The sequence below is a fragment of the Varanus komodoensis genome, unplaced genomic scaffold, assembly GCF_004798865.1.
Source record: "Varanus komodoensis strain SLA01 unplaced genomic scaffold, ASM479886v1 scaffold10, whole genome shotgun sequence".
Lineage (NCBI taxonomy): Eukaryota > Metazoa > Chordata > Lepidosauria > Squamata > Varanidae > Varanus > Varanus komodoensis.
The window spans coordinates 36688555-36715005 of NW_025335269.1; the positions used below are offsets into that span (position 1 = coordinate 36688555).

Sequence of the window (26451 nt, forward strand, 5' to 3'; positions counted from 1 at the left end):
CTTTTCCATCTCTATTGATGGGGGTTTGGTAAATTGGCTTGAGACAGGTTTTAGTTTTAGAGGTTTTAAATTTTTATTTAGAGGATTTTGCAGGAATGGGTCTAGTAAGGCCACAAGATGCAGTACCATGTAGAGGTTTTTTTCAATTATTTTTTTCTCCCTCACTAATTCAACCTCCACCCACACCCCACTGACCTGGCTTGATTATGTTGACTTGAAGTTCCACTTTATCATTTTTTTAACAATATCCCCAAATTAAACATATGAAAGACTAATGTAGTTGACATATTTCAGATTAATTAATTCAGAGATGCTGCCAGGCTCTGTGCAAGTAACAACATCCATTTTAGGGGAAAATATTGCAGAGACCCATGATTTTTTCTTTACATCGTAAAAAAAGCATCCAGGGTTCTGTGTCTTCAAATATAGTTACAACCTATTTTCCTTGCAATAAAGACAAAATAGTACATAATGATTGGACTAAAAACCAACCTTATGAGCTGGCATTTTCAAATACAAGAACACTGTATCTTCTTTACCACCTTAGACTCTATTCACCAAGCCTCTCTTCCTCAGAGAAATATAGGTCACCATGTAACAAATATTAAAAGAACTGTAGCTTAGTTGTGGGGTTGCTGAAATGCTGCAGTGGAGAGGTTGTTCCATCGATGAGGAGCCACCACAGAGAACTACCCCCCTCTTGTCACCATCGTCTGAACCTCCCTCAGAGTTGGCACTTGGAGGAAGGCCCCATAGGTTGAGCTTAGTGTCTGAGTAGGTCGCAGTTGGGATAAGTGTTCCGACAGGAATTGCCATTCCAAACCATGTAAGGCTTTGCAGGTTAAAACCAGCAGATTCTCTTGTCTTAGAGGAACTCCATGTGTCTGTAGCTTCTTTGCATTCAAGTCTTCAAAAAAGAAAAATGTTAAAATCCATTCCCCCAATGTTAAAATCCATGATTTACTACCAGAAAATTGACAATGTATCACGAAAGTAAAAAGTTTTGACTACATCAGCCAAAGAATGGATAAGAAAAGCATTAACAAAGGGGGCTGGCATTTCTTCAGCACTGTCTTGAATTGTACAGACTCATTTTTTCCTATTAATATGGTTTTGCATTATGGTCTTTCATGTTGTATTTGGCCACAAGCCATGTTCAATATGCTTGAACCAGCGTGACCATTTCCCCCTCCATTTACTCTCAAATTGCTGTTAAAAATAGCCTAGGTTCTTATACCATATGTATAGGTTGGGGCAGAATAAAGGGTGGGGCAGGCCTATATAAGCACAAACTAACCCCTTTTCTCATTTACAGGATCACTTAACAGAAAATGCTCTGAAATTAAGTCAAGAGGCACAAAAGAGGGAAAGCAGCATCCTGAGGCTACTGTCAGGGCCCTCAAGCAGTAAAGACGTGGGCAAGGTACTAGGTCAAATGGCAGGAAATGCTTTGTTTTTAATGTAAAGAACAATGTGCTGTTCTTTCTAAAAACAGCAATCATGTATGTGTTGCTGTTTACAGAAAACCTCAAGGAGGCCTTGGTCCTGAAAACCTTCCAGGTCAGCATCTACCTTGTTTTCTTGTGGTACAAGGAAAGAAGCATTTTTTAAAAAGGAAACACGTGGGTGTGCAAAGCCCTGACGATGATACAGGCAAAGCAGAGTATTGGAGAAATGTAGGAGGGAACTGTAGGGAAAACCAGGAATCTACTGATTTAACTGTTGTTTCTTGCAATGGATATCCCCCTCAGTGGCCCTCCCCACCTAGGAAATCAAGCAAGAGCATGGGTTATAAGTGACTGTGTGTGCATCTGTGTATGAGAGAGAAGGTTGTATATAACAAGTATGTCTTCCCACACCCACACCCTTTTCCCTGACCTTGGACTTGTGTACATGTGTCCCAGCAATCTGTATTGTCATTTAGGGCACTTGCTAACTTGTTGAGGCCTGCTGTTATGATTGTGAAAGAGGGATCTGGGATCATAACACACGAAAGGGAGACCAAAACACCTATATATACACAAATGGTTGGATAGACTGAGTGGTGATGAGGATAATGGTAAACTGAGCTGCTCAGTTTTTAAAACGGTACTTGCATCATAACTATTTTGCTCATGGTCACACACTCTTTAAACATACTCAAGTAGGTGGGAGTAAATTCTGGAAAAGGGAACAGAGAACAAACAATTCAACAAAGGGAGATAGTACTGGAGAAGAAGGTTATTAAAATATTAAACAGCTACAAGAACACTCTGCCTGTAAAAATCAAATACCTCCAAAGAACAGCTCTCTTCCAACTACAGGCTCTCAGGATGCATGGCAACTGTTTGGAACGCTCTGATAACAAAGGGCCTTTGCTGTGAAGGAAGAAACCATCGCTGGTTCAAGCAATGTGGGGTTTAGTCGAGAGGATCACACGCCCCTTGAGAGACCTGCCTGAACTAAATGTCCCAACCTCTTCAGCAGGCAGTCCTGCCAAGAGAGAAGACTTGGTTCACCTAAAGGCCTTCAGTGGTCGGTTTGCTCATCCAACATGTCACACAACTCCTAAAATCAAAGGCAGACCAGCATTTCTACCTGACTCAGCTTAGGCTCTTACCACAAAGCCTAAGTTTAGCCAGTACACTTTGTACTGGCCAGTACAAAATACACTTTGAAACCTTATTTAAACTTATCTGGCCTGGGGTTGTCTCATATAAGGAAAACAGGAAAAAACTACAGACAAATTCTTTTAAAATCCCTTAAAGAGCATTTGATTGGGAAATATGCCCATGAAAACCACTGCATGATAGAGCTTTGGGCTGACTGATGCATGTCTAAGACAGGCCTAGCCATGTCCTCGTTTTTTTGCAAAATGTTCCACCATTTGATAATTTATTTCTAAATTACAAAAATACTGTTGTGGAATCTGTTTAAATTGCAGCACTGCTGCAGGAAAGTAAGAAACTGCTACAGGATCTGCATGACCATGTACAGGTACCTGTCCTATTATGAAAACTCAGACCAATTCTTGCAGGGTGGCTTCTCTGAGGGCAACAAGCTACCCTCACAACCCATGGCTTGTTGTAGAGGTCGTTGTATGCACAATAGGTTGTTGCATCATTCAAACCCAGGCAACGGACCCTGTCATTGGTGCAAGAAATCAGCCACTGATTTGCTTTGCAAGTATGCCAAAATCCTTTTAGCACCCTTGCCAAGCATGCCCTCTTGCCCGCAAGCGCCGGCTGCTCCAAAAGTGCCCAAGTGGCCATGGCTTCCCCCAGCTGATCTTGCTGTCACATATATCCAAAGGTGCAAATAATGTTAGCACTCAAGAAGGGGGTGGCAGCTCATTCAAGCCCTTTGTAGGCATGTCATGAGCGGAGCTGGCTGGAGCCATGGGTCAGACTAGATGGCCCAGGAGACTCCTTCTGACTCACTCTGTGTCTATGTTTCTAAGATTCTCATTTTTGTTTTTAAACTTACGTATCCTAATACTTCTTCCTATTGGTCCCTGGGGCATGACGAGTTCATAAAGGATCCCCCATCAGGTGACCTTTGCATCCATGGCAGCAGTTCAAGAGGTGAGACTTCTGGGCTGGTGGGATTTCCAGCTGGGGAAGTACTAAAGGGCCATAAATCATATTCCATCCTGTGACCGGCGGTGGGGGGGGGGGTACCTGTGAGTTTGGCTGAAAGTGGCTTTTTTCACAGCTGCTGTAGATTAGGGAAACATTTTGTGTGCTCAAAGTACATAAAAATACATTTCTCAAAAAACGGATTAACAGCAGGTTTAGGAAAAATCAATAGGCTTTTTCATGCAGCCCATAGATCTCATTACCGCAGAATGACTGCTACATCCTATAAAGATGTATATGAAGAAGGAAGTTGTTCATAAAGCATTTCACTGATGCTTGACTGTGAAAGAAACTGTATGTAAGGGTTGTGTTTAAATAGCCTGCTCAATCGTGTCTTGAAGCTTGTTCACAATCGCATGCTGATTGTGTTTGTTGTTGGCATACATCTCCCACTTGGAGGGCACGCTGATCATTTCATGCTGCTTCTCAGTTCTAATATAGATCTTAGTAAATCACCATTATCTAAATTGCTATATTAAAATGGCAGGTCCATTATATGTTTGAAAAAAAGATTAATGAAATGCAAGCCAAAGTCACTCACTGCAAAAAGCCCCTGATGAGGAAGGTGCTTGTGTATTTGGAGCCGTTTCTCTTTCTGTCTCAGCGCACCACAAGATCTCCCTGTGATGGAGCCAATGTTCAAGCTGCTCCTTGGTGTTTAATAAAATATTAAACACACCTTAATCATTCATTTGCAATCTAATCCAAATGTATCTGAGTTTATTGGAAGCAGTCCACTTTATTATTATTATTATTATTATTATTATTATTATTATTATTATAACATTTCTATGCCGCCCCTTGCCGAAACCTCGGGGCGGCTTACACTTTTTTCATTGCATAGATAAAGTTTTGTTTTTGAGTTAAATAGATGGCATAGCTGCATCTATACAGGGGGATCTACTGAGATCATCTATTTATTACATTTATATCCCGCTTTTTTCTTATAACCAACTTCTTTCTCTTCCTCCTGCTCTCAAACTTATCCCCGCAACAACCCTGTGAGGTAGGTTGGGCTGAGAAACTGTGACAGACTCAAAGTCACCCAGTTGACTCTATGGCCAAGCAGGGACTAGAACCCAGATCGCTTGAGTCCCAGTCCCCCGCTCTTAACCACCATACTGGCTCACCATCTTGCACAATGAAGGTTATTTCTTAAGCAGATTCAATGCAAAACCGGTGCATTACAGTGGTTGGAGAACTAAAACGGGACTGCAGAAACCAGTATTTAGTATACTGTGTAATAAAGCGGAACATAAGTTTAATAATAAATAAATACAAATGAAGCTCACTGTGTGCCTTTGGCCTGGTCACTCACCCTCAGCCTCACCTATTATACAGGGTTGTTGTGAAAACAATTGCACAATTGTTTAGGAAATTTAGAAAGTTAGGCTTGCCACTTTGTTTTTTCCTAACAGAGGCTCTGTCCTCAGCCTTCACCCAACAACTGTAAAAATTGTACAGAAATTTGTTTGGGTGCTATCTTACTATCTCAGGCCAATTTTTGATGTATCTGGAGATGGCAAAATAGCCCATCATCTCAAATATGCCTGTACTTTCATAAGAAATATGTTTTCAACTTAGTTAAACATTGTAGAAAAGCATAAATTGTCATGAGTAAAATTTTCTTATTATAAACTATTATTTATTGGCCATATGGAGTGATTTTCCAGTCCCAAAAAAGATGCTGTCTGGTGCGGTGAAGGTTTACCTAATGAAGTTCCGCAGTTTTTGCCTACCTATGGAAAGCAGCATACTTTAAGGTGCAATTCTATGCAAGTTTAGATAGAAAAAAATGGGTTCAGCAATGCTGGCTTGGACATTCTGGGAATCTGAACTTGTGCAAGATTGCCTGCTAAGTTTGCTTCCTTTGTCCAGTTTTCTTTGGAAAAAGCCTGGGGACATTTTTATATCTAAGTTGACTGTGTTTAAATCTGCAGAAGGAAAGAAATCACGGGGCAGGATCCCATTAGGCTTAGGGAGAATTCTGAGGGACGAATTCTGGCCAATTGAAAGATTTCAAGGTTCCAGAGAGGCGCGTTTTATTCGGGAAAATTTGTCCTCTTCCTCAAGCCTGATCTACGGCTGCACAGGTTAATGCTCACTTTCCCGGAAGTAAATGCTTGTTTACTCAACTGGTCTCACTCCCGAGTAGCCGTGCCTAGGATTGCGCTCTTAATGTTTCGAGCAACCCAATCCTATTCTAAGTAAATCCCGGCCACTGAGTCCACTGGGCCGGGCAATCCGATCCTGAATGATCATGGCAGAGATGCGCAACCCCGCGCGCCCTCCATTTGCTACGGCCCTGCTTGACTGAACGGCCCTGACGGCGGCTAAGCACGCCTTGCGCCGTCCTTCCTCTCCCTCCAGCGGCACGGAGCTTCTCCCGACGAAGCCCCTCGCCGCCTCTGGAGCCCCGCCCCCTTTTGCGCGGCGCACCTCCCTCCGCTTCACCAAAACATTGACACGTGCTCCGTGAGCGTCTCGTCACGTGACGCGAGAGCGCTGGAACGTTACCACGCCGGCGCAGCCAATCGCGGGGCGGGATACGGGATGGCAACAAGCGCCGCGCACAGCGGCCTATCGGCAGAAAGCAAAGGGGCGGGGAAAATGGAAGTTCCTCGTCGCTTCCGTCAATAGCAAGAACCTCACCTTCGGAATTGGCGGTGCGGCGCTTGCTCGGCTTCGGTGAGACCACCGGGAGGGAAGGGCAGGGGGCGTATGGCGGGCATGCGCTGCGGGAGGAGGGGGGAGAGAAGGAGGCGTTGGGGACCCAAAACAGCCCTCGGGAGAGGAGGGGCTGCCGTTGGGCAGGAGGAGCTCGGGGGGCTGAGGGGATCAGGCTGCGGTGGGCTCGGGCGGTATTCTGGGTAACGCTTCTTGCGGTGAGACGGGCGCTCATCGCGAGCAGTTCGGGATCGTAGGACTTCCTTCTGCCCCCCTCCCCCCCCGTATTGTTTCTCTTAGTCTTCCCCGCCTCGGTCCCCTCCAGTTGCTTCGCATGTCAACTCCCATCAACCCCATGCAAGTGTGGCTTGACTGGTTGGGGACGCTGGGAGTTGTTTTCTGAAGTATCGGAAGGGCACCGGGTTAGGGAAGGCTGGTTTACCCAAGCAAAGGTGAGTTGTGCTCTGTGCAACAAGTTTTGGATCTGCAAAAGCCTTGCCATAAGTGTGCAGGAAGAGCCTGATTTGTAAGACAACAGCCCCCCTGAATCGATAGTGAACCTCGGAGTCTTGAAAGAGCACGTGCCCCGCAGAGAGCCAAGAGGTTTCTCTCTCCCTGCCCAGGCTTTTTTCTTGTGTACTCAGAAGCGAGTCCCACCAAGTTCAGTGGGACTGGTTCCTTGGAAAGCATGCATTAGAATGTGGTGTTTGCGCACCCCCCATCTCACCACCTAATAACTAGAATATTATGTGCAGCAATATTCTTTTTCCTTTCCTCCTATTCTGAATTGTATCCTTGTCCTGTTATACTTGTATATCATCTCCTTCAAAAGAGTTCTGATGGCTTACATGGCCTTATTCCCCCAAATCCAAACGTCAGTTCTTATATTTTTGTCTCCCCCCCCCCCCCAGGCGCAGCTAAGGACAGATCATTGGTGCTCCCTGTCCCAGCTTTTCTTTCAACTAGTTTGTAAGGTAGGCTAGTAAGAAACATTGGCCAACCACACATTTTGTTGGCTGTGCTGGGATTTGAATCCAAGTCTCCTCAGTTGCAGGCAGACAATTAACCAATAGTGATTTATTGTCTTGTATGACAACATTCTTTGTAGCCAGAAACTTGAGGGTAATGTGAATGTGGTACTTAAATGGAACTTATTATATAAAACTGCATTCTAGCATTGATAACAGTTCCAAATTTACCATACTATCTATTATTGTGGGAAAAACAATTACAAGCTTTAAAAGATGCAAAATATTATTTCTTATTAATTTAACATGAGAATTCAAATAAATGGAGTGATTTAATGAAGCTGAATGGCAGGAGTTTCAGGGCAGATGAAAATGAAATGCTTTTATATGGCAAGTAAGTTTAACTGTGGAGCTTGCTCTCATGAGGTATAGTGATAGCTACCAGCTTGGACCACTTTAAAGGGGGATTAGACAAATTCATGCACTAATACCCACAATGGATTGTCATACCTCCAATACAAGATGCAGTGTATCTTTGAATGGCAGTTACTATAGAGCAAGAGTGGTAGCAGGCAGTTGTTCTCATGTCCTGCTTGTGCACTTCCTGGAGGCATCTGGTTTATCCCAGTGAGAGACAAGAAGCTTTTCATTTGTTCCAGCAGGGCAGCTCTTACATTCTTATTTATATTGCTTGTAAATGGTTCATATGACATTGACAGATGGTTTATTTTGAAAACTAACACAGTTCTCTCCTGCTGATGTATGGTAGGTGGATGAAATTGCTGCTTTTGCCCTTTGAGCTTCTTTTTACACAGTAAGATGTTCCAAAGGGTACATGTAATCTGAACTCACAAGCTTATCTGTCACATTACTTGAAGTATCAATAATGTTGTCATTACTTGGCAATCATGAGTTCATTCTGTTTATCAATTGTTAGGATTATGAAGGTGTATATCATGGTCTAAAACACTTTGACTTAGCTCCTGTTGAGTGGCCAACATGACAAAGGCAACGAGACGTTGCACTGAATGTTGCATTGGAGCGGTGGTCCATCTCGTCCAGCAACCTGTTCACACAGTGACCATCCCGCTGCCTCTGGGAAACACACGAGTAAAGCATGGTTGCAACAGCACTCTTTCGCCCATGCTGCCCAACAACTGGCCTACAGAGGCATGCAGCCTCTCGCGACGGAGGCAGCCTTTGGCCAGGGTGACTTGTGTTCATTATATCAGCTAATGTGCTCATCTTCCGCCACTGTTTGACTTCAGTTGTTCCTCCTTTATTGTCACAAAGGTTCTCATGGCAACAAGTTATGAATATCATTCTGCTTACATGATGGTGAAATTGCTGAAACAACCTTCCTCATTTCTCACCTTAAGGAAACCATGCCTTTTTTGGGCCAGGACTGGCGGTCTCCAGGGTGGAGGTGGATTAAAACAGAAGATGGTTGGAAGCGTTGTGAACCTTGCAGCTCAGAACTTGAGGATGAGGATAATCGGCTTAATGACATCAGTCATGCTGTGTAAGTTTTCTGGAGGAGGAATCAACAAGGAAGATTGACTCAAAAGCTGGGTATTAGTGCAACAGTAATGCCTGTTTTTCTATATGTGTAAGCTTTATATTTATTTATTTAACCTCTGTACCACCCAATAGCCAAAGCTTTCTCAGAAGTTTACACAAATCATTAAAATGCAATCTAAAATATATCACATTATAAAACATCATACGAATGGTTGCTGTACAAAATTTTAAACCAAATTTAAAACACATATAACATCCCAAGAACCAAAGTCATTCTTGTGCCTGATTAAGCAACTCACAAAGCCAGTAAACTAATTAAATGCCTTAACCTGCTGCTGAAAAGACAGAAAGGTTGGCACCAGTTGGGGCTCAGTGAGGAACTTGTCCTATAACTTGGGGGCCACCACTGCAAAGGCTTTTCTCCTTATTGCCACCAACCAAGCCCCTCTTGGCGGTAGCAGTCAGAAGCTGGACCCAGATCTTGACCATAATGTTCAGGTAGATGGTAGTATGAAGAGGCATGTTTTAAGTGGCATTGTATGCACAGTATTTGGTACACAGGACAAATCATGGCTGTTTGTCTGCTGGTTAGAACCATCCTCTTAATCCATTTATGGACAATTGCCAGTGTTACAGATGAATAGAAATTAGTGGTTGTACAGAGGAAGTTTTATGTGAAGGTTACCTGAAGGAGCGCTTACATCCATATATGCCCGACCGCCCCTTGAGATCTGCGGGAGAGGCCCTTCTCCGGGAACCCTCCGTGAAAGATATAAGGAGGGTAGGTACTCGGAGGAGGGCTTTCTCTGCGGTAGCGCCCAATCTATGGAATATGCTCCCCAGAGAGGTCCGCCTGGTGCCGTCGTTATTTGTTTTTCGGTGCCAGGTGAAGACCTTTTTATTTAAACGTCATTTTAATTGTTAACAATATTTACTTATTTATCTGGCCAGGGCGACTTCTTTTCCTTTCTTTTATAACTTTTCTTTTATAACTTCTTTATATTGTTTATATTTCTTATTTATTTTATAATATTAATTTTATATTGTTATTTTTGTATTGTATTTTATTGTGTTGTAAGCTGCCCTGAGGCTTCGGCAAGGGGCAGCATAGAAATGTTCTAATATAATAATAATAATAATAATAATAATAATAATAATAATAATAATAATAATGATGATGTGGCCTCTACATGCTAGATGTAGTGTCACAGGGTATTAGATTAACAAAAGTATGACGAATCACCACCACCAGGATGTAAAGCAAATTAGCTTTGGAAACTTTAGTTCAAGGTGGGGGAATGCAAGAGAGAAGCCAAGTGACAAATTATTTACACATTCTTATGCTGAGTCAGGAAAGATGAATGTTAACTCAGTAAGGTGGTAGATTTAAATATTAAACAGAGCTGAATGAATTTAGTCTGAAACTAGTGAATAAAAGCAGTTGCTTGTGGTCTTTAAACCTTTAAGGCAGAAAGCTGGGGAAGTATTCAGTAAAACATTTACAGGCTTCCGTATATCTTTCTGGACTTTGTAACTAGTTACAGATAAGGCAGAGTTCTTCTTTAAAACAGATTCTCTACATTTTTCATCTTTGACTTGGTGGGATTGCAGTTACAACAATGTTGTAAATCTTTTAATTCTTAATTAAAATTATATTCTGGCTTTGCACAGAGATTGTTCTCATGCATAAAGTAGTATGTGATGTATGTACAGGCAGTGTATATTTTGTGGAGAAGGGATCTCAGTTTATGTAAGATCAGGGCAGCTGAAAACTACTTTCAGTTATTTGATATTGTATGGTATTTCGTACTTATGTAACAATCTAATTATCTGATATGGTGTTGCCATGGGGACTTCACTGTTTTAAATATAAGGTGGGCCATTAGATCCATGTCACTAAAAGTAGCTTATTGCTGCAAAAAGCTCAAAATTGCATGCCTGGATTCTGCAAATTGCATTCTGTACATGATCTTCACCGCAGAGGTATGAAGGATGCAGAGATTTGAAATTCAAAGCACCTGTTTTTCTGGTGGTGGTGAATCAAATGTTCTTGCAGGGGGAAAAGAAAATTTAACTCTTTCTACTTTTGAGAAGGCTTTATCTATTATAAGAAGCAGATTTGTGTCATTCTTAGAAAAGTGCTTTATGCATGCACAGAAAATGCATGGTGTAGTCACAGACATTTCTAGTGATAGTGGTAGTTCTAACCATGGACCTCTAAAATTAGTTAGGCTGTACCACCAGAATGGCAGGATCTATCTGGAGGATGTCCCTGTGTTACCCACCACCACTGTAATTTCGTATGAAACTGTTTAAGCTTGATCTGATTATTGATCTCTCTATCCCAGTATCTGTCAGCTTGTCTCCAGAGTCTCATATATTTCTCAGCTTTTCTGCCTGAACATTTGTTAACAGGAAATCTGTCCCAGCACCTAATGTATGCATGATATGTGCATCAGTTTCTGGACACACATTTTCTATGTGAAATGTGAATCATCAGTGGTGTTGTTGACTTGGCCAATAAAATCTGTATTTTTGTGCATCCCTTATTTTATCTTCTCCCTGCGACTCTGGAATAATAGCTCCTGTTCCTCTAGTCACCAACTTAGAGGCAAAAGATGTGTGTGAAATGAGCAGTGGCTGCAGGTAGGGTACACATGGGAGTTGTGGGTCAGCCATCCCATCTTCAGAGCACCACTGTAGTAAAACTAAGTTCTTGACCATAGGAGTCAGGGCCTCAGATAATTTTACAATGTATGTTGGTGAATTTCCACTGCTGTATGTTCTGTTGACTTCAGTGTACTCTTCCTCTATCAGTATGGCCTGAACTGCCTGATCCTGGTTAATCTTGGAAGCTAAGCAGGGTCAGGCCTGGTTGAAATGTGGATGGATGACTTAAATGTTTCTTTCATTCTGGGTGGCGTAGAAATCGAGTATAATAATAAATATGACACAGCTTGCTTGACTATCTAAAGGCAACACCAAGAAATATATCTTGAATAACCACATCCACAAGGCAAGCAGGACAAAATAGGGTAGTTTTAAAAAAAGACAGAAACAAAGGACGGAGAGACCCCTTTGTTCTATAGCTCTTTGCAAGTGCCCCCTGTACTGTGAATTGCAGTCTTCTCTGTGAATCTTAGCATGGGGTACAAGGAGGTGGCAGGTGGCCCCAATATACCCATCCCGCCCAAGCACCCTCCATATGGAGAACAGTTCCTAGCTTTCCTTCAGACAGTTCCATCTTGGGGATGGTTGCTGTAGAAGCTCTTAGCTGGTGAAACCAGGGGATAGTAGATCAGTGTATTGATCCAATCAACAGACCTCAGAATAAAACATATTTATCCGGTAACATGCAAGGATAAAGTTCAGAAACATCCATTAACATTACAGGAGTCAAGTGCAAAAAGCTGATTTATTAATGGTCAGATGGATTTCTGGCACTGAAAGCTCTGAACACATCCCTGTGCACTGTATAGTAACTGTCTTCTGGGTTATTTATGTTCTGTTTTCTGCCATCTTGGCTCTCAGGAAAGTCATTTTGTTGCTTAAGCCAAGTATATTTCTGCTTTATAATATACAAACCTGTTCCATAACTGCATTATAGGAGATTTAATCTTCCATCCAGATATTTATTTCTTCTATTTTCAGTGGAGATTTGGCAGGCTCTTATTTGTGTATAAAAGTGAGCTTGAAAAGAAGTAACTCCTTCATACCAGTCTGAGTTAAATGCTAGGTTGTAGGCCCTGCTTAGGAATAGAACCAATATAACATGAGATCTCTGACCGTGTACTTCATAGGAAGTAGGGATGATATCTAGTTCCCCTTTCTACTGAGGCTCCATCGCAAATAGGTATTGGTAGAATCCATTGTTTTGATGGCCTGGTTTGGTTTTTTATAGGTGAGAACACTTTCTTGCTATATCTGATTACTATATTTGGATTTTTTGGAGGACTTCAAAGGCTTTTCCCTGTAATTGAATTCTTCTAACATTCAAGGTGTGGTGTAAATTCATGATGTATTTTACTTTTTAGATACTTGCCATTTAATACCTGAAAGTGTGTATTTGATTCCCCCACCCACACACACACACACACACACACACACACCCTTTATTTTTATTTTTTTCATGATTTACAACATCGGGGCTATAATATGGGTGCTTTTAAAGCCTGAATTGACGGTGATAAATACCTTCATTTAACAAATTCAGCTGTCTTCTTGAAAGTGGATACTGGTGAGTGGCGAAAGATGCCTGTATACATCTTTCCTGTTAAAAATGAAGATGGGAGGACAAAGTAATTTTACTTACAGTTACACATATTGTGCTGTGAAGCTTTAGTAGCTTTGCTTATCTGTGTGAGGCAAACTGCTCTGCAAAGAAGGGCATCTTGGGTCATCAGCATTTCTGGAAAGTGATTGCTTTCTGTTGTCTTTCTGCACCTTCTGCTTCTTCTAGATTTCCGTGTGAGAAATGAAACTTTAATTTGGGAATTGCTGTAAAACTTGTAGTAGCTTTTTCAGAATCTTAAAGGAGCAAAAATAATTTGAGAGAGAAAATAAAGTACCAAAAAAGTCATAAAATACTATACTGAGCTAGTAGTGTAAATTATTGAGTCTGAGGACTGAATATACTACAGTGAACTTGTTCAATTATTTGCTTGTGAAGAATTGTTTAACCCTTTACCAGCCTGGTTTTTCTGTATTTTTAGTAGGTTGTGGAAAAACTAGCACATTGCATGGTGGCTTGGAGTTGATTAAAAGTTGTGATCACTGGGGCTAGATCAGTCTTGAAGGCTGTAGGAGGCAGAAGACTATGGAATTACTGTAATGTAATCCCACAAGTTTTTTACACATGAGAAATGGAATTCCTTCCATGGTGGTCTGATTCATGAACCCATCCAAAAGCTCTTTTAATGTATTCGTGTAGTTGCAGTTTTCAAAAAAAGATTCATGCCAGTTAAATCTTACATTATACATGAGTGGTGTTGATGTGGAGCCATGTAGGCTTGAGCCCCAGATCTTTTGAGCAGGGCCCTGGATCTTTAGAGCTGCCCCGTTCGGCATCAGTGGCTTATTTAAAGCCGGTCTCTTCCCTCTGAACTCAGGAGTGTTCTGGTTATTAGGAGAACTTCAGAGTCACTCCCGTACCAAACTGACATAACATTAAGACCTTTCCTTTCACAGCCTGCTCATTCTTTTAATCAAGGTCAGGGTCCCAGAGTGCCTCACGCTGCCACTGCCCCCTGGCTTTCTCAGGGTGTGCCTGACTCATCAGAGTCCTCATCAGCCAGCTGCACGTGCATCCCTGCCCACTGAACACAGTGAGGCCAGTAGAAGACGAAGAGCTGGCACTTGGGTTGCTTCTGCAGGTGGAGCGCCAGAGGCCCTTCTCACCTGTTGCTTCTGACCCAGGCCTCTTCCCTTAGGGGGGAATAGAAGTGAATTTATTTTGCAAAAGGATTTGAAAGAGCAGCAGTATTTGAATGTAGGGCGAAGGTACTGTATATGACTTGAAAAAACATAGCCAGTGACTGCTTGCTTGCTTGCTCGCTCTCTCTATCTCGCGCGCGCTCTCTCTCTCTCTCTCTGTTCAGTGTTACCCTAGACTAAATGCAGGGCTCCCAATCTGGATTGGGATCCTAGTGTGCAAGGAAGAGGGCGTTAACTCTCCCTTCTCCACTGTGGGCTTGATCTGAATTGTGGGGCCATACATCCATGCCATGTTTTAAAAGTATGATCATTTTGCTTGGTGGGTCACTCTCAGTAAAGCTCTCCACCTGTCAGACTAGCATCTCTGTCTGAATTGGGCCTCCTGCTCTTACTCTAGATCAAAAGGGAAAGTGGCATCTCTTTTGGCCCTAAATCAAGTTTCTAACTGGCTTTCTTGCCTCTGGCTGAGTTAGAGCACAGATCCAAATGCCGTCACTGCTGACATTTTCAGGAGCCTTCGCAGACCTGTCTGGATCTTTTCCTGTGTTGCTCATCTGAACTCCCTTGAATGACGGTGGCAGGGATTGAATTTAGGAGATTATACATTTAAACACAGCAGCCAGGAATGAGATCTTTTTATAAAGTAAAAGAGTTCGTTCATCTTTTTTCCTTCATAAGCAGCAAAGGACTTAACACAGGATAGTAGCCCTTGTTGGATTGTTTACGAGGTTGCTTTAAATTTGAGAATGGTAGTATGCATGTCTCATTCTGGATGTCCATGTCTCTTAGGCATTAGTTCTTTAAGTGAAATGTGTGTTTTCTTTCTTTCAGCCTCTTGGGTAATGATGAGATTTATGCTGCTGATTGTGAATTTGCAAGCAAGAAAAGGAAAAAGGATCACTGTAGGTACAATGCAGAAATCTCAACAGAAGACTTAATTGCTCTTTAATTCTGGTTCCATCTAGAATTTGGCAGTGCAAATGTAGCTTTGTATTTAAGTGAGACTTGTACAAAACTGTAATGTGAACTAAATGCTTGTGTATATGAAAAGAGCAAGGCCAGGTAAGGATACTTTTTGTGGGTGTCTTTTTAAAGGCATATATGAAATAAACTGATGTTTACATTGAAGCACTTCAGGTAAAAATGACAGGGCAAATTTTATATAAAGAATAACGATCTTTCATTTGCAACTTTTTCTTTCACCATTTTCACATGGAGACTTTCTTTTTCTGAAGTAGTGGTTTGCTTTAATTAAACAACATGTATGCAGTTTCATCTGTGGGAGGTACATAGCCTGTAGGTGTCTGAGGCAGAATTTTCAAAAGCTAATATCAGATCTTTCTAAATACCCAAGGCTTATTTACTTGGAACTGTGTCTCACTTAAACCAATTAGACTTCAGCTCATTTCCTACATATTTCTTTGCATCACAGAATGGCTTTCAGGATTATTCCAGGGAATAGTATCTGATCAGAATATAAATCAAAGCATCGCCTAGTATGTTGATTCTACCAAAAAGGTCAGCATTTCTGAAATGAAATATTTTCCTGTGCTCATTAGTTTTAAAGGATGGGACACAAGGCTTGAAGATGTAGAGAATCTTTTCTGTATTTGATTCAGTGAGGAAACTAGAGGGAATGAGGGTACTGTGGGAGAGGTAAAACAGGCTTTGGTGGCATAATTCCAGTTTTTGTTCTTGCTGGACTTCAGGTGAGCTCTGTGAAAGGTAACAGAACAGTATTTTTTTTAAAGTGGAAAGCCAGGAAGATGATCTCCCTTCAGCAAGCCATGTTGTCAGGTGTGTGAATTTATAGGAATAATTCCTAGAGTTATTCTGTGGATGAAAGAATATCACTGGAAGAGCCTTTCTGATGTGGGCAGTGCTTCATGCTTGACTGACCAGTGCTGCCTCTTAGCAGAATTTTGCCTGCCTGTGCACTGTCATCCAAAGAAGTAGGCAGGCATTTCAACAAGGCTCACCTTCCTGCTATCAGGGTTTTTTTTTGTTGGGGGGGGGGGCAATATCCAGGATTTGGGATCATAATTCTAATGAAAGGACTGTGTTTGCATGCAGCCTGTGCAGAAAACAGAGCGTACAATCTAATCGGGGGTGCACATGCAGTGCAAGTTTACCTGTCCTGCCAACCTACCAAGGCAATAAGCCAGGTTAGCTGCTTGCTTTGCAAACAACTCATGGTGTGTCCAGCAGATGATTGGGTTTGCTGTGGGTTGTGTAAGCCCCCTTCTTCCTCAAGGGCATGACAGCAGGACCATCTCTTTTTACCCCTCACCGTGATATTCAGAAGTCATTTTTTGCTCACTTGGGCTTTTTGAATGTTTACCCTTTTTTCCTGGAAATCACAAAAGCTGGCTTGACAGTCAGCTTTGCAGTTTTTGGTTTGACAGTGACAGCCTTTTCAAAATACCCAGGTGGCACCTGGGAAGGGCTGTCAGAGGCCAGCAGATGAGTTCTAAAAAATACACAATTTACTCAAATAATTAATCTGTTTACTTTTTAATTGAGCTGAGCTTGCACCACAGTAGAGATTCCTAGTTGCAGAAGTGTAGCAATTTGAAGCTTCAGCTGGAGACATGTTGTGGGTGATGCCTGCTGCCAAGGTATAGCAGGTACCAACTTCGGACATTGCCCAAAAGAGGCTCCAAATCCTCCCCTAATTTTGGTTTCTCTTAACAGTGGCCAAGTGAAATAAAAGGTGCATGTGAGTTTTTTCCTCTGGCTATGGGTGTGGTGTGATTTATGCCATCTTTATGGCAAGATCTTCCATCTCCCCCCACTCAACCGTCCTCAGTGTAGTTTTTGTACTTTTCCCTAAGCTTCTAGGCCAGTGATGGTGAACCTGTTAGAGACCAAGTGCCCAAACTGCCACCCAAAACCCACTTATTTATCGCAAAGTGCCAACACTGCAATAAAACCTGAATACTGAGGTTTTAGTTTAGAAAAAGCAGCTCACAGCCAGTCCAAGCAAATAAATATCCTTAGCAGTGCACTGACCGGCCATGTGAAAGCTCGGACGAGTCGCGGCTAATGAGTCACAGCTTGTGACATCATCGCCTGGTACCATTACACCTTCCTGAGCATGCGCATGGCCCCTGTGTGCGCTGTTATCCAATGCTCAGCTGCTGGGGCGACTTGGTTCGCGTGCCGACAGAGAGGGCTCTGCGTGCCCGCTGTGGCACGTGTGCCGTAGGTTTGCCAACACTGTTCTAGGCTCTCAGCAAAAGTGCACCCTCCTTTTTTTTTTTTTTTTGCAAAAGAGCTTTGACAGCTAGCTTCCAAAACTGTGGGTCCCTTTAAGCGGGGATGACAGACATATGTCGAAAACTACCTATTTGTATATCCGGTTTGCCTTCTTCCGGTTTTTAATAATGGGTCTGTTTTCCTCTTATCTTAGTATGTCTCTTGTGAAGGAGATAGTTTAAAATTTTCTTCTATCTGGTTTTGCTTGTAGGTTTCTTTCGTGAGAAATGGATATATGTTCATAAAGAAAGTACCAGAGAAGTAAGTATTACCTGTGATGAGCACAGTTCATCTGGTCCCAGTGATCATCTGTTTCAAGTAAGCTAGTAGTGAGGGGGCCCTGAGTTAGCTCGTGGGAAGGCGTCAGATTGCTGTGATATCACCTGGACAGCATTGTTCCGATTGCAGCACTTCCGTATTTTTTCCCACACCGTATTTTTAGCGGTTTAGGGCAGGCATTCTGAGCATGGAGCTTGGCCACGGATGGATGGAGGGCAGGGGCTGGCATGCGCAGCGGCTTCTGGCCAAACCCCTGGAGTGTTGGGCACCCTCAGTGTAGCTCAACCCACTGCCTAGGCCTAACCCTTTGGGAGAGAAGAAATCAGTTGGGGTAGGCTGAGCCAAAAGCTTTACTGCTCTCTCATCACCAGTTTATGTTTCCATCTCCTTCCTAGTTGTGAAGAGTGCTGTGGAGCTGAGCAGGGAGGAGATGGTGTAACGGTGCTGACAGGCGTGTGGGTGCATGTATCCCTCTTTAGAAAGTTTTCTTGTGCACCCCTAACTTGTTCTTTTGTAATTTTCCTTTTCAAGAGACATGGCTATTGCACTTTGGGAGAAGCTTTTAACCGCTTAGATTTCTCGAGCGCGATTCAGGACATCAGAAGATTTAATTACGTGGTCAAAGTAAGATATGCTTGTACTTTGTCTATCCAGGATTAGATGAGACTTCCTAAAAATAATCCATTCACCTAAAGTTGCTGGCTTTTTTGTGAGAGTTCATTTCAGAGTGGGAGAAGGATTTTCCTCTGTTTTCCACATTAAAAAAATAATAGCAGATTTTTTTCTGTCTCTGTACGACAAGACAGGCAAAAAGATCTCTGCTAGCAAAGCTTCCTTAATCAACACCTCAGAAATTAATACCAAGTTGATTCTCTTACGGTTTTGAACTATTATGGAACCACAGTGAGATTTTTGTGCTCAGTGAAGATCTATACACATTTACTTGGGGCTAAGCACCACTGAATAGATCAGGACTCATTCAATTAAATTCACTTATTTTTGAGTAAGTGTGCTTTGAATTGTTGTCTACTTTCCTGAAGGGATATTTAAGTTAAATGTTTGAACATTTTGCATATCATTCCTTTAAGCATGCAGATAAACATACGCTGAGTCTTCCCCCCTCGCAGGACAGTTCTTCTCCTTCCTGTCTGAGGCTTGTTTGTGTGTGTGTTTTAAAGTCTCTTGTAACCTTACTATTGGAATCAATGGGGCATAACAGTGCCTAATTCTGACTGGATTGTTCCTGAAGTGTTCGAGAAAAGTAGCAGGGTTAGCAAAAATGTTTTCATCTCTTTGATGGGTGTTCTATGCAGTATAGCAAAAGCATGTTATGGAGCTTAACATATTTTAAAGAGAATCTGCTTGGAGGATTTAATTCCCTATCTGCCATGCAGAATGGTTTTTTTTTAAAAACAACACCAGTAACCTCAAGACTGCTTGGTAAGTGCCTTTCCGTGTGAAGTTAACTGAGCTTGATTTAAGGGGAAATTGCGTGTAACTCTGAAAGCAGCTTCTGATGGTAGCATCAAGTACTGACAAGTAGATGCTCAAATGACTTTCGCTCCTGCTGTGATGTTCAAAGGGGAGTTTGTATGCACCGGTGGGATGCAGCTTAAACATTTCTCTGCTAGGGGAGCCTGCTCTGGCAGCATCAACCAGGCCATTCACTTGTACATCACTTGGTCTAGAGCTGCTCTTTGGTTTTTGCTAGGATATTTCCTTTGTTGTTACTGCTGCTTTAAAAATTAATAAAATTATACATTGAATAACAGGACAGTACCAGAGGGTGGCAAGGCTGGCCTTTTTTCAGGCTTCTGAGCCTAGCAAAAGGCCCATTATCCTAACAGTGCTGTCATTTCCATTTTACACACCGTATGCAAGCGGATCAGATGCAACTGAAGAGAAATCTCAGTTTCTATTTCCTGTCTTTTTCAGGGTGGTGTTTGGGGTGGGGAAGGGGAGCTTGAGGCTGGCATGTGTGAATGCTGCATTCTCAGCATGCATAGCACTTTTCAGAGTGCAGGAGCCCAAGTCTTTGCCTTGTGCTTACGGTGATGCAGGCAAAATCAGAGAAAGGGAAGGGCAGTTCCTTCCACCCCACCCTGCATGGTGCATTTTTATGGCTCTAAAGAGCTTAACTCATTGTGTCTCCCAGGCTTTGCACAACATCTAATGCAGGTTTTTTTCTCTGTTCTTTTTAGCTGCTGCAGTTAATAGCAAAATCCCAGTTGACATCACTGAGTGGGGCTGCTCAAAAGAACTATTTCAACATCTTGGACAAAATTGTTTGCAAAGGTAAGGCTGCAGCTGGCCTGATCTGCTTAAAATAGCTGCAAATACCTTGTTGATACTTAGATATTGGGAAAGGAAGCCGCTTGGTATTTAAGCGTTTTTTGGCAGCCCTAGGCAGCAAAGAATTCCATGCGGCTGAATGGGTGGAGGGGGGACGTGGCACTCTCCTCTTCTGGGCCCAGCCCAGAAGAGCACTTGGCCGCTGCAGTTGTTTCTGGTCTCTCCTCAGCCAGCCCCTGGCAGAGCCTGGGTTGCAGCCTTACTTGCCAGATTGAATTAAACACATTTCAAGCTCTCATGGAGCTGGTATGCTAATCCGCTGACCAGTCGGATATTCCAGGAATGCCATCACGCAGATAGTAGCTTACCATTTTTTAATTTTTAATTAAGTGGTCCTACGTTAGCAAGGATAGAAATTGGGTCATAGCAAAGCTGCTCCTGCTGGCACTCCAAGCCGGCATACAAGCTGTTAGCTGTGGCAAAGGCTACTGTGAAGCAATTAGTTTCAGATTAAGACTTCCAGGGACCGTGGTTCCATTCCTTACATGATCTCAAGCTCATTAGACAACACTGGGCCAGTGTACATGCAGGCTAACCCTTCTGCACAAGCTTGGTGGATGATAAAATTAGCTAGTGGGAAATGCCTGATTCGTGTGGTATGTAGGAAGAAAGCTTTAAATAAAAATAAATAAATAAATAAATAAACCTCTTTGATCACCTTTATTCTCATAACAGTGATGCCGTAAACATTCTTGAGCTTTATGTGACTGGTCAATTGATGATGCCTTTTTAAAAATGTTGGCTTTATGATTCTTTAAAGTGGATGCTGTATATAAAGTGTTGGCTTGTCATCAAATTTGCCAGGGCCATTGGTTGTCCTGATGCAATGGCGGTCCTGGGATGGCAGCATTGTGAGAAGCCTTTAAGGCAGCTTTTGGTTAAAAATTGCATGTTTGCATCCACCGGCTGAATTATTGGCTGCAGGCTTTGAGTAAGAGTCGCACAGCTGGGTATAAAAGTTAGGTATCCACTGGGCTATGAGGATGTTAAAGGCCGACCTGGGGACAGTCAGTGCTGCTGTCTTAGCTCTTGCTTGACACAGGGCTGACCTGATGAGGGGTGGCCTGTTGCCCCTGCTTTTGCCATCGTGCATGTGGTTTTGCAGATGGTGCAGGTCTCTTGCAATTCTCATGCCCAGTCCCCTTTTCCCCTCCAGTCCTGTCTCTGACCATTATTGCGTCGTCTTAGGCAAAATACCCAAATGGCTCCTCCACATAAAAGGTCGAGATGATGCTGAACAATTGGTAGTCGTTGCTTTTTCTGCGGTGCCATAATGGGCAATTACAGGAAGCTGATACTTTGTTCATGGGGTGTCTTCCCGGTATTAGCAAAGGATGTACCCATGTGGATATGCTGGTGACCAAAACCACCAGAGAGAGGTTGAGTAGGAGAGGGCATGGGCTGTTGGAGACTGTGGGGCAGGGAAGCCTCCCCTGGGGTTTGTGGGGGCTGTAAAGCAGAGCACCGGGAGCAGAGCAGCATGAACCCCCAGGCCATCAGCTAACGTCAGGCAGCTCTGCTTGCATTTGCCTGCTTTCCTGAGTGGAGAGACAGCTGTAAATGTTCCTCAAGCCCTTTCCATATAGGTGAGACGTAGATGCTGGGGAAAGGAAAGAGATTTCCGTGGTTTCACGTAACTGAAGTTGAGCATTGGCCCTCTGCATTTGCAGGGCGTAGGGGGCACAGGACCCCCATGTAAGTGGAAAAACCACAAATACCTCTAGGAAGCCTCACATACCATTTGGGGACACCAGGATCTTTGTCTTGGTACCAGCCAAGACACTCACATGTTTTTCTGTCAGTGGGCACGAAGACTGTGGACATATGGATGGCTTTTTTCTAGAGATATTTGCAGTGTTTCCACTTTGGTGGGGCTTCTGTGAATATAATGTTCACTCCTATCCATGGTTTCAGGCATCTGCAGTGGGGCTTGGAACCGATACTCTGCAGATGTGGGGGTCCTGCTGTACTATATTATTTTCCAGGTGCAATTAGGTTAGGGGTGGCAAGCAGTGAAATACCAGAACCCCTGATTCGCTTGCTGGAACATGCATTTTAATTCCATGGCAGAGTTAGCAACTTGATCCTGAACATTGGTTGTCTATGTACCTGCCCGTAGCATCAGTCTGACTCCATAGGTTAATGCTAAAACTAGACCTACTTAGAATAAGCCTGTTGAAATGAGCAGGGCTTAAGCTGGTAATAACTGAATTCCCATACATTCCAGTAGGTCTACTCTATGTAGGAGCCATCTATTTGTACCTGAGCCCTGGGTTCCACCATTAGTAGATATTTGCTGGGCAGGAGAACTTAGCTATTCATTTAAGCTGATGAAATGACCAATTCAGTTCTAATTAAGAGAATGAAAGGGCTTAACATGCAGCTGAAATCAAGAGTTCTCATCCGTGTGTTTTAAATTCCCACTTCAAAGTTTTAGAAGACCAGTACAACCCACGACTAATCAAAGACCTTCTTCAGGATCTGAGCTCTGCACTCTGCATGCTAATAAGGGGTGTAGGGAAGTCCGTGCTGGTAGGAAACATCAATATTTGGATTTGCCGATTGGAAAGAATCCTCTTGTGGCAGCAACAGCTCAATAATCTTCAGGTGACCAAGGTATATGCAATATTTATGTCATGGTTAATTATGGAAGGATTGTTTGGAAGTGGTATTCAAACAAATGTAGTATGTAAGAGTGAAATGGTTTGCTCTAAGGCTTTCTGTAGGGCTTCCCTCTCTCCCTTTTTCCCCTACTCCTGTCTCAGAGTGTAATTAAATGAAAACATAAATAAAATATCTATAGAATGAAATAAGCTATTGTTCTGACGTAACTGAGATGACAACATATTTGAAATGTAACAGTGATTGACAGTGTTGTATTTTCTTTCCCAAACCATTATTCTGAATTACACTCTTCCAAAGAGGTGAGCACCTATATTTAAGCATTCAGAAAATATAGTGTGACTGTAGAAATATGCATTCATTCTAGTATTAATTTATGGATTGGTCAGATCAATTGGTCAGATTGATCAATGCTCCTGTGTTTTTTCTGGCTGCCTCAAAACAGGTTTGGGGACCACCATCCAACTTCAGGGGTTGGATTTTTAGGCAGCACAGAAGGATCTGCTGCTTTAGGGAAGTGGGCCGTAAGCACTGCCTCCTCCCAAGTGGCACCAGCCATACATAGTTTTGAAACATAGCCACTGTTTAGCTATTTTAAATTAGGGCTAGGCTGAAATCAGACATTCAGGGAAATTATCCTCCAATTTCTTTGCCCACAATTTCAAGAGGCCATTTGCACACAGCTTTAATTAAATACTACTTACCCCCTAATAAGTATTGTAGCCATAGTGTCACAAATAGCTTTAATCAGCTTGAATTAATTGAGCATAATAAACTATAAATACCTACTTAGTATGTGTCAGATCTGTAATCTTCCCTTCGGTTACTTAGGAAATCACTGAACTTAAACATACTTCTCAATGGGCAGGTTTTAATAATTGGCTTTCCCCCCATATTCTTTGTAACAAAAAGATTTGTGAATGGCAGAACATTAATTTTTATGATAATGAATTAGGTAGATTACTATCTGTTCAGGTGGGAAAGCGAAAAATCTGTATGAGTTATACTAGTGATTTTAATTGTGAATTAGAGGTAACAAAGCTCTTGCATCTATAGGACGTGGTACTTGAGCAACTTACGTTTCGTAACTATATGTGAACAATTACATGAGGCACATTGTTGCTGTGATTTTATATCATCACATCTACCGTAATGTGATGGGATGACCTGCCCTAAAAATCATCTCTGCGTCTCCTGGTGTTGGAATTGGCAGGCTCTTCCCAGGCAAGCTGGCTGCATCCCTAGACTCCACCTAGGGTATGATAAACTCCAGAGCCAGGTCTACCAGGAGAAGACATCTCTGGGGATGTTCTTGCTTTCATGGGCTGTTCACTTGTCAGACTACATGGGCAATGCCCACTCTATTTGGACACAAATATATCTGTGGATGACCACCATTTATTTCATATTTACTGCAAGCTACATAGAATTCTGTTGTGGGGCAGCATAGAAATGTTACTATTAGATAATGCACAGCATATGAAGACCCCATGGTCATACCTGTCTACACCACCTTCAGTCTTATTGTAGTGGATGATGTCAGGCTTGCATTTGTCTGAGGCTGCCACATCAGTCTACGCTGAAGAAGGTCGAATGGCTGTCAAAGTGCCAGACCTTTTTTGAAATCCATCAGCGTGACTCCGTTTGTGAACGCTTCTGTTCACACGTTTGGACTTGCTGGCAAGGAATGCTGAAGGAGTTTCTGGTTTGTCTTTCAGTGTGTCACCTGGATCCCCCAGCTCATGGCACACTGGGATAACAAGTATCATTGGTTTTAATTGAGCAAGAGCCCTGTAAATTTGCTTGCTTACGAGCCACTGCCTGGTCTAGATTTTGAGCTGCTGGAATGCCCTTATCTGTGCCACCATCATGAACATACTGTGGTCTGGAGTCACAGTGTAGCCAGAATTTTATGCCATGCTGTGTGGGTTGGGAGGGTATTTACTGTGAGGAAGCCTCGCAAGTGTTGATTGTAGTGTCAGGGTAGATTGTGATTGGGAAGGGCTTGGACAGATCTTGTGGCCCCAAGCCAGGTAAAGACTTTGCAGCTAGGACCTTGTATCAGGCTTGCAAGTATATAAGTGGCCAGTGCAAGTGGGCCAGAACAGGGATTATATGCTCAGACCTTCTGGCTCCAGTTCTCAGTCTGGCTGTCACATTTTGCTCCAGCTGGAGCCTCTGAACAGTCCCTGCACAGCAGCCCCACACAGTGGGGCCTGGCATAGAGACCAGAGATCTACCTGGTTTAGAGATTAGCATAGCATATCTGGGCCCTGAAACCAGGCACGGCGTCCAAATAGGAGTGTAGCTGCCACTGAAGCTCCCTGAGCCGTCAGTGACACAGATGGCTTAAGGAGATTAGTAAATGCTGTGTGAAGCAATCACTCCTCTGTGGTCCAGCAGAGCTCATTTTTCATATGATAAATCCTGGTCTACCCAGTTAAAAAAAATGGTTGAGTACTACCTACTGCTGATAGTGAACATAAGCACTTAAGTGTTTGTAGCAGTGATAAAGGTAGTATGTAATTTGCTATGAAACAGGCAACACGTTATTCATGATTTATACCATGCCATTATGTCCAAAAAGAAAAAAAAAAAAATAGAGCAGTTCACAGTCAGAAATGAAACTCGATTAAAGCAACAGTGAAAGTGTATTAAAATCAACAAAACACATAACGGAATAAAAACAGCACAAAATCCAGTGTGTTCTATGCTCTTTCCCCATCTGAAATATACAGAGCAGGTTCTGGGCTAAGCATCAATAACTTAAAGCTTAATGGAAGCAGTGAGTACCACATAACTTTCCACAGTGTTTGGTTGGGTTCTTTGCTCTCTCGGCCCCTTCACATGCATGGCTGTCCAGCTGACCTGGTCATTCCTGAAGTGATTAATCCTCAAAATTCCTGAAGAGATAGGGATTAACAATCAGGGCCTGGAAACCCCAGATGGAAATCCACACCTTATCATGAGTAAGGACTAGATGGAATGTGGCACCGCACAAGTTGCTGCCTTAAAAAAAAAAAAATCCTATTGGGGCATGTTTGGCACCATCTGTTGAACAAACAACTTAAAATAGTTATCTGGCTTTTCAGCAAATCAGCGATGGACTGACACTCAGCGATCTTCCTTTACATATGCTAAATAACATCTTGTACAGATTCTCAGATGGTTGGGACATCATTACTTTGGGCCAAGTAACCCCCACTTTATATATGCTCAGTGAAGACAGGCAGTTATGGAAAAAGCTCTGCCAGTACCATTTTGCTGAAAAACAGGTAAGCCAAACTTTCTCACGCATTGACTTCTGCATAAGGAGGTTCTGAAACTTTGCTCCTATTAAAGTACAAATCTGTTCATGTTTAGATAGGAAATACAGTCCTAAAACGCTTATTATTTTGTAGTCATGGCGTTGCTGCAGGACTTTTTCTGTCTCAAAATGTATGGGATTGCTACTTAGGGAAGGCAAAAGTAGAGCAAGAAAGAAATAGATGTGTACACCAGCAAAAGGCATATAGCAGAGAGGGATTGTTCCTCTGCTTATTGGAAACATGCTTGCTTGGAGAGGCATTCCAGTGATTCCAGTAGAACTTGCTTCCCGTTAAGTGTGCCTGTGATTCCTGTGTAGTTTGAACTGAAGCATGTTTATTTGCTGATGGTTCAGAGTTCAGTTGGATGTACTCCATAAGAGGTGTGCATTATATTACAAGCAGCTTCTATTGCCTGAAATAAAAGGA

At 42.6% G+C, this 26451-nt stretch overlaps 1 protein-coding gene across 6 annotated transcripts in view; it reads left to right on the forward strand.

Moving 5' to 3' along the window:
- Positions 1–6241: 6241 nt before the first annotated feature.
- Positions 6242–26451, forward strand: part of FBXO25 (F-box protein 25) — a 37347-nt gene continuing 17137 nt past the window's right edge. For 2 of the 6 annotated variants that reach the window (XR_006413621.1, XR_006413623.1), the window contains exons 1-8: positions 7108–7258; positions 8632–8774; positions 15038–15108; positions 17676–17725; positions 18275–18367; positions 19945–20038; positions 22527–22711; positions 25810–25992. Coding sequence is in view for 4 of the 6 variants with exons in the window: in XM_044418885.1 (XP_044274820.1) it covers positions 7124–7258; positions 8632–8774; positions 15038–15108; positions 17676–17725; positions 18275–18367; positions 19945–20038; positions 22527–22711; positions 25810–25992 (954 nt within the window). In the remaining 2 variants the exon portion in view is untranslated. Of the gene's footprint in view, positions 6306–7106; positions 7259–8631; positions 8775–15037; positions 15109–17675; positions 17726–18274; positions 18368–19944; positions 20039–22526; positions 22712–25809; positions 25993–26451 lie in introns of those variants that run through there. The other 4 variants (XM_044418909.1, XM_044418885.1, XM_044418876.1 and 1 more) reach the window with 4 other exon arrangements.